General features: G+C 31.7%; 1 protein-coding gene across 1 annotated transcript in view; it reads left to right on the top strand.

The window, feature by feature from the left end:
* LOC108688347 (potassium voltage-gated channel subfamily KQT member 1) overlaps positions 1-8,911 on the top strand; it is a 38,042-nt gene extending 29,131 nt beyond the window's left edge. Inside the window, exons 11-13 of the mRNA XM_018194579.1 lie at positions 2,714-2,870; positions 4,890-5,012; positions 7,320-8,911. Of these exons, the coding sequence (XP_018050068.1) occupies positions 2,714-2,870; positions 4,890-5,012; positions 7,320-7,421 (382 nt within the window). The 3' untranslated portion in view covers positions 7,422-8,911. The remainder of the gene's footprint in view (positions 1-2,713; positions 2,871-4,889; positions 5,013-7,319) is intronic.
* The last annotated feature ends 539 nt before the right edge of the window (positions 8,912-9,450 follow it).

The raw sequence follows: 9,450 nt of genomic DNA, 5'->3' as shown, positions 1-9,450 counted from the left end.
TTATTTAAACGTTTTCAATGTTTTATATATATTTAAATATATTGTATATTTAATTTTAGTGTTTAATATAATACATATTTAACTATGATACGTATATACAGTTTAACTTAACTCTAATTCAATTTGAACCGATGCAATCTATTTGTCTTTTAATATTGCGGAGCATTTTTCAATGATATGAGCAGATAAAATCTGCTTGATCTCCATCTTCGTTAAGAATTAAGAGTATCTGAAATAATTAGACGTATATAGAGATTTATGTACATATATAATCGCAGCGCCAAAAATATACACATTTTCATCATACATCACAATCAAATTCATGAAAGAGAAGTGATAAGGTATGAGGGAGGCCTTTCTCGGCGGCTTTCTGCGCCATTGACATTTTAAAGAGATCGGTTCTGCAGGCGCAAATGAAACGCACGGTATTTCGCACAAAAGGCCCTTTTCGTATACTCGCAAGGACCCGTGAGCGCTTTTTCCATCTCACCATTACTTCACACGGGTATGAATGACCCAGATTTCACGGCGTCGAACAAATGTGCACATGTATACTTGAAACTTGTATATAAAGACACTTGCCAGATTTTTCTGTTCCATCTTCACTTAACTTCTTTCGCCTCTCATTCACTTCGACTCAAAGCTTTCTTATGTTTGCCAACCAAAAAGCATCTCGTTTGAATATTTTTCATTGTCGCCTACATTCATTTCAATTTTGTTTAAAAATATTATCTTACGTATCTCGTGAAATCAGACTTTCTTCCATGTATTCTTACTCTTCTGTTTTTCATCCTGTTATTTATTGCATCGTCGTTTTTCTTGTTACTATGATCATTGTACGAGTTATATTACTACTCTTGTTGTATAGTAAAATTTGATACCTATATTGAATTTTAATGATATAATTTTATTTTCCCGCAATTCTCTTCGTTAATTTAAAAAAAAATAATAAAATTTTATTATCCAATTTTTTATCTTAAGAGGATTAAATACAAATTGAACCACAAGAGCTTTTGCATTTTGTTAATTCTGCAAATAAACATACATGCAAAGTTTCTTTTAATTATGAAGCAATATTTGCACTGAATATAACAATGTGTTTATATGTAAGCAGTGTTATATACATATGTATACACTTACAGAAAAGATATCTATATTCAATGCTATTACTCCTCGATGTAAAATAAAATAAGTTCAATATAGAACCAATCGTATTTATTTTTCAGAAAAGAATATTTTTTTCTTAAATAAAAACATTCTAAAATTAAAAATAAAATATTCTTAATGCTATTGCATTAATTTAACAGAAAAATTTAGATTACATTTTTCGACAACGAAAAACTGGGCTCGGCCAGGAGTCAAACTCAAGATTTCTCGTTCCACGTGTTTCTCACCTAGCTTCGCTGCCATGATGCTATAGCATCACGTACATAATACTAGATAGATTTCTAAACGTAAGAATATATAAACCTAAATTTATATGTAATATACTCTCAAGACAAGATGTCGATCTTATTTTATGCGAGGGAATAGAATAAAAATTATTAATTTAATTTTATACTGTAATACTCAACTTTATACAATTGAGCCAAGTACGTCAAGGATATTTTTTTTTCTTGATATTAAAAATTCTTTCTTCGAGTGTACATATATGATATGATAATTATTAAAAAATGAAATGATTTACATCCCAGACTTATTTATATCTCGAAGTAAAATAATTGCATTCAACTCTGTTTATTTCTTACTAACTCTTCTTGCGATTAGTCGAATTCTCCATTGTAACACTTGGTAAACGTTCCTCCGACGTTTTACCATGCATAAACCACTCTGTGTCACATTTACACTCACGACAAAAGCATCTGCCAAGGAGCTAAGCGTTCTTGGAGACGTAAACACCCCAGAAGAATAGACGTTCTTCTCGAGAGCATATTCCTCCGTTCTTTAGCGTCGTGGGGTCAAGAGCTAACATATGAAAATAGCGCAAAGTCGAAAGAGAGGAAAACCATTATTTTGGTCAATATATGGGTCAGCTAGTAATCCGAAATGAATATTGACATCTAATATTACATTTGACACGAATCAATTTTCCAATTCGGTATATCACAATTATTTTGCGGGCTACGAATAGTGTACGAATTATGAAAAGGATAGATATTACGTCATTGCTTTATCTCAAAAGTAAATTTACTCATTTTCAATGTACCACGGTTATCCTAACAGATAGAAAGAGACTGTTAAAATGTTAGCGCTTTTAGAAGTATCTACCTTTGAACGTTCAGCGCAGTTTTATACTTTATGCAATTTACATTAACGGAGTTCAGCGTTGCACTTTACCGGTTATTTCTAACGTCGAAAGGGAAACGAGCTGTATCAAGTTGCGACTTGCTGCGTCATGATCGACTAGGAAAATTAAGTTAGCGAAGATCGCAACTCGAGGAGAAATCGATTTCTCTTCTAAAGTGAATCAAACGAATTTGAAACCGCTACAACAAAGTGATTGAATGTTGTAATGTGATATTTCAATGGCGATTAGATTCAAAATTAACATTTTCATCCTAGATCATATTTTTATCCTTACGATATTTTTAATGATATTTTGCATTTAGACATGTATTGCAAATAAAAAAGAAGAGATGATCATAAATAAATGTATTTTTTCCCTGTTGCAATTTGCTAGTCTAAATTTCGCAAATTTTGTCAAATTTTTTAGATTGACAGAGGCACATCGGAATGCTATTCGGGCAATCAGAAAGATCAAGTACTTCGTGGCTCGCAGAAAGTTTCAACAAGCTCGGAAACCGTACGACGTTCGTGACGTCATCGAACAATACAGTCAAGGTCATCTAAACATGATGGTGCGAATTAAGGTGAGTCGATGCTTTATCTTGAAAATACATCTATAATATCATAACTCGAAGATTATCATTTAATACAGACACAGTAAGTTATTTTAAAGAAACACCGTTTCGTTTACAAGACCAATCGCCGCAATTCGTCGTGTAATCTAATGAGTAAATGACACACGACAAGATAAACCTATTTATTGCGTGATAAACAGTAATTGCTCTTATTTGACAAATTACTGAGCGATCGTCGATAGCAAATTCTGGTTCTGTATTTAATCAACCATACGCGATCGCCAATGATTAGTTCGACACGTATCGAAGGACATGTACAAAGTCCGTGTCGGTTTACAGGACAATGTAACCATCGGTACACGACGCAAAATAGAGCCATCAATTAATCGACAAATGGTTGTCGCGGCTTACATCTACACTCATCGGGTACCTAAAGATCGATCGCGCATACATATTAACACCTTAACACATGAATTTTAACCTTCAAACCGTATACAAGTGCGAATTCGCATCACAAAAATTTTCAATTTGTTGATAATTGCGCACGAACAGTTGCCACGGCTTATCTTCACTACGTTAAATATGCTTTTTCATTAAATTTGAGTAATATCATTGGATTTGTGAGAAAATTATACCTCAGAAAAGAGTAGTTTTAAAGAAATTTCTGTTTCCTCAAGAGAGACTTGCAATTAAAAACTCTCAATTCGCACCTGTGTACTATTAGTAAGTGCTCAAGGAAGATGTCCGGTTTGAAGGTTAAGATACTTTCGGAACTTATATATGAGAAATATATGTGTGTGTGTGTGTGTGTGTGTGTGGGTGGGTGTGTGTGTGTGTGTGTGTGTGTGTGTGTGTGTGTGTGTGTGTGTGTGCGCGCTATAATCTGCTATATGTACATTAAGAGGTGCAGTTGCAAAATTACTTATCTTACTAAAAATAAAATAAAATAAACTTAAATTATGATAAATCATTTTTGCCGATATTTCGTTGTGCTTGATATTCATTTCAAATTAATTTTCACTGATATCTTTTTGTCATCTTTATGCGTATATGCGTAACGATTTAATATAAAACTTCAAACAAAAATTTATGATTTTAAACAATTCGATATATCGTATATTGACAATTTTATCTGTTTATTTAATGTGATATATTTTTCAATTAATATTAAATTACATTAAGTGATATTTATTGTTGATATTTATTTGCAAAAATCGTTTTTAAATATCGTTCAACAATTGCTGCAGGAAAAAAATGACGACTTTAAAAAGCAAAAATAAAACGTCAATCACGGTAGACTCAACTTCTATGAGCATACGGTCTTTTGTTTGTCAAAGAAACTTCAGTACTTTGCGACGAGTGAATATAAAGTTCCATTATATGTATATCGAGGAGATCGATAATATCCTCTGGTGTTTCACAGCGAGTCTTGCTAACGAAATTTTTAACTGCTGATTTAATTGCAAGCGCAACCGATGCTCGTTTGCACATTATTTAATTACAGCACCGCGTTAATTTCGATCTTGAAATGCCACCTTTTACGTCTCATTTTGGTACGTCCATATCGCTATGTCTGTTTCATATTGCAAGAATTGCAGTAATTCACGAATTCGCTCTTAATCACAAAATTGCATTAAATTACAGAAACACAGAAAAAAAATTAATTAGGTGGGGTACAGCAACCTTATAACTTACTCGAACATTCAACATCTATAACTAAGAAGATTTGATGGTTTAACAAATCGCTAATGTTATTTAGCTGTCAATTTTGCTACTTTAACATAGAAAATTGACTGTCGACTGTAGATTTGCTGAATCAATGAAGTTTTCAGCTGTTTTTTTTCCGTAAACAGGAAAAACAAGAGGCTAAAGGATGAAGATGTAAAGCAATATTAATTAACAATATGAAATATTAATAGCGAATAACGATTTCTTTTTTCATGTCTGCGCCGCTCGATCATCGCATTTTTCGGCGTAGTCTGGGAGTAAAATTACGGGCGGTTGATTGCACGTTCGATTTGTCCGCAGGAGTTGCAGAGGAGATTGGATCAGACCCTGGGTAAACCGGGGAGCTACCTGGCGGGAATCGACCGGGCAGGCAACGTAAAACCCATGACGATTGGCGCGCGTTTATATCGAGTGGAGCAGCAGGTGCGTCTTTCGCTTTAATTACCATAATGTTTCTTTTATGAATATTTAACTGTCCTACTTCCTCAACGCATAGCTTAATTCACGTGTGTATGAATCTATCTTCATATTTGCGAAGAGAATGTATAATTGAATAACCTACTTTCAAATCCATATTTTTCCAAAAATTACATTTACGAGTTTATTACGTTTTTCACGGCTTTATGAGTATAAAAACATGCAAATAATACAGTTAAAAAAAAGTTTCAAAGAAAAAAGAATTACAATTTACAGTTCTTTTAATGTTTATAAAATATAAATTTAATCATTGAAATCGCAAGTTTTAAGAAGTTTGTAATCAAATTGTAAGAAAGAAATAAAACCTTTTCTTAACATAATTTTTTATACTAAAGCAAGCGACATGCCAGAAAAGATTTATTCCTTTCAATTAAATATATCATTAAAACTTTCAATCTTTGAAAAAAGTTCATTGTGAAGATTAGAATTAATAAAATTATCGCGATTAATATTATGTTTATTACATGAAGATTTTGAATAAAGCCATTTTATGACTATGGACAATTTATTGAATATTTGATTCCATTGTGATATCGTTAATTTCTAATTTTGAACCTATATTTAATAACTTGAATTTTTAAAAAATTGTTCTTTATATTAATTTTATCTTATTGAAATTGTTGAGTTTACATTAAATATGTATTCAGCGACTTGAAAATTCTTCTTAAATTTGAACAAATGATTGGAAACTATTCGTATCTATATTTCTCAATAGTTTAATTGTCACTTTTTTGACTAATTTATTAATCTTTATCTTCAGAACTCATTTTGAGAATCAAAAAATTTTTTAATAATATATTGTATTTAACTTTGTTAAAATAAAATAAAATCCTTCCAACACATTATAATTGTAACATAATGAAATATACTAAAATATACTAAAATGATCTTTTTCAACTTCAATTTTAAACTTTTTAAAACTGAAATGCAATTTTGAAGACTAAAATTATATTTTGTTAAAATAATAAATAGTACAGAAAGTAATTAATCTCTTTCTTGAATTTCGAAATTAGTTACTTTTTGTTAAACTGTATAATGTTTAAACTACAGATTTAGAATTGCAAATCAACTTATTGATTTTCACGATTGGTCACAATAGACTTATATTCACATTTGCATAATTTTTATTAAATCATTTTTTTAATTTTTAATTGGTCCTTATTCTCTTATAGAAAATTTGCATACGATACATATTTTACCTTATTAATTATTCTGTCAATTCACTGATTTCCCTAACTTAAAAGCAAAAAATGCACAAATAGTGAAGAATACAAGATAACGTTTGCTATGCTAACTTTCGTACAAGAAAAACTAACGAAATTAATTACTTAAAAAATATCATATAATATAATCTTATTGAAAGTATATTAATAGAAATTATGTTATATAATTTATTAAGTGATACTTAATTTTTCCCCATAATTATGTATTGAAAATAGATATATTCAGAATTTTTTTGAATGGAGAGGAGGGGAGGAGATGAAGATTTATCAACTTTGTTATTATATGTATAAATAGAAATTTGTTACGCTGAATGAATTGTTTTTGAAAACTTGAGAACTTTGAATGTCTTCTTCTTCTGATTTTGATGAGAAGGTAAATTTTGTAAATAGATTAGAAATACAATCTTAAAGTTATATCTAGTTATATCATTAGTTCACTAACTTTTAATTTTTTTTTTTTTTGAAGAAATTATAGGTTAAATATAGTTATTAAAAACGAAATATGTGATTGTAAATGGAGTATTCATTAATACTCTTAACATATTCTCTTTTTTTATTTAAAAACCTTGCGATAATTTTCTTTATATTCTTCTCTTCGGAGATTCTATTATAACTGATAGAAGTTCCAGAAATTATTTACATAGTTGTAATAGGGAGAAAAATATTTGTATTAAAAAGAAAAATATTATAATGACAACAAAAAATTTACTCTGAGTTAAAATTTAAGTTTATTTTTTTGTGATAAAAAATGAAAAAAACACAAAAATTTCGGTGAAAGGATTGCAACCTTCTTTCCTAATGACATCTCTATGATAAAAGAGAAAACATAAAAAATTTCTTTTATGATTAGGTAATAATTAAATTTATTTTGAATTTGTATTTAAAACGTTCTGATTTGCTTGAATAAAAATACCTGGAGATCAAAGATTTTTTTCATTATTTTTTAATAGACATTTCGCATAAATCGAAACGTAAATTTCTTTTCGACGTGAACTTTCGGATGTATCAGTATGAAATTTTCTGCTTGCAGCTATCTGTGATGGACAAAAAGCTGGATCAGTTGGTGCATGTGTTAAATGCGGTAGCGCAGAAACAGCAGATACCCCTGCGGAGTATAGAGGATGATGTGTAACAGAGAGCCCCCGGCGAACTTGTGCAATCAGTTTTACGGTCACCCGCGATTCTACGGATCCTGCCTCGCGTTACTATAACTACAGTGACGCCAAATATGTTCAGCGAGGGTTCTTAACAAGGGAGATGGCACGCGCTCGATAATGCTGTCCCGAGCATGTCTGGAAAGTACAAATATTATAGCGAACGCTATTCGATTCCATTTGATTCTCGAGAGACTACAATCGGAAGACTGTGACGTCGGAGAGATCGCTATTAGTATTGGCAACTCTGATGATCTTTGTAATTCCATCGTGGCCATAGAGATCCATTCTTTGCTTATTTTCGATCTTATAACTCGATGGAATTATGATCGTCGTCATCACTGCCATCGCTATCATGTCATTAGGAGGAAAACGATGTCTTTTTCAGAAAAATACGTTATCAGAATTGAGGCTGAGAGGAGTCCTCAAGTATAAACGTAAACGACGAAGTCAAACGCACAGGATGGATAATCGAATTAATGATGAATAACGAATCAAGCGTTGAGCTAAGACATAGAAACCATAAATTGCGATTGCTGTACGCACGATGATATTTCTTTAAACGGAAACGAAAGTATCACGAGGTAATCGTATGATTCAAAGAAAGAATGCGAAGAAATATATTATTCAATAACGATATAAAAATTGATTTTGTTAAAATATTCAAAAAGAACAAAAAAATCTCGATTTTGTTCCACCTTTTCAGTTCGTCAAAAGAATGGGTAAACGCCAATGGGAACATCACTCGGGCCAACTAGAAGTAATAAGCAAGAAACAATAAGCATTGAACTTCCTAAAACAAATTTTAATTAAATTCGTATACTGTCGATCGTTCTGCCGATCGGCTGACCGTCAAGCGGTGGAACCACTTATCGGTTCCAAAGCGATTCCAACGATTCTGCAGGGTTTACAATTTTGAATTGTGGTTCCATTTTGTTTTCAATTCCCGACATGGAAGTCCCGCAAAAGTAGAGAACCGTGGCTCGCGGAGTGTTTCCAGTTTCGATTCCGCGAGCGCGAGCTCTCTCGATTCATATCTCGATTTAATTTTTTGGCCTAGCACAAATATAGATATTTCGAGATAAGCCCGCTTCAAATACGCATGTACGAATTTTCCATCTTCTTTTCTTTTTTTATGACATTTCCCGATCGCACTTGCCTACAGCGCTTGTTTTTGAAGAGCAATACGTCTACATAGAATTTAGATGTTCCGTACTAGAGAATTCGCGATATGCAATATATATCTGTAATATTAGTCTTCGATACACGCGTAAGTTCTGCGAAAAATATTTTAACGAATTATTAAGGCTTACGTTACGAGAACGGATGAGTGAAAAGGAAATGTATATATCATAATGTGAAGACGTGTCACTCTTGTATACAAATACAATTTATATTTTATATGTACGTTACTTAGGGAATATTTTAAGATCGAATACGTGATTACGATCTTGAATCCCGCGCGCGACTTGCAACGTTACAAAATTTTTTTATTTAGGATCAAAGCCGCGGATTGCGACGCGGCACGAAACTCTTATAGCCGTTTCCTCTAATGTAGATTGACTTTAATCTCGGTTCAATTTAATTTCTATCTTTTTCTAGTTTTTAAAATTAGAAAAAAATATAGAGTAAGTTGAATCGAGATTGAAGTTAATTTATGTTCGAAACAAGCAACAGACGAGCAATCTAACTTTTCATTAAATTAGATTCGATTAAATCGAACAATTCAAGAAAGTACGAATGACACTTGAACTATAACTACATTGAAAGATAGTCACAGTTCTTATGATTTCCCGACTGCCAAAATTAGATCTAAATGAGACGAGCAATACAACATTAATAAATTCAGATAAACGGATTCGTGTCGTCTCGTGATTCGCAGTTTTGGGTTGATCGATTATATCAGCCAGTCTTTCGTGGGTGGAAAATCATTCTTTACCAGGCGGATCTGTCGCACTTTATATATCTATCATCTCTTATATACATATTATTATATATATATATATA

The sequence above is a fragment of the Atta colombica genome, unplaced genomic scaffold (genome assembly GCF_001594045.1).
Source record: "Atta colombica isolate Treedump-2 unplaced genomic scaffold, Acol1.0 scaffold228, whole genome shotgun sequence".
Taxonomy (NCBI): Eukaryota; Metazoa; Arthropoda; class Insecta; order Hymenoptera; family Formicidae; genus Atta; species Atta colombica.
Note: the sequence above shows the minus strand (reverse complement) of the source record. Positions and strands in the feature narration are given on the sequence as shown.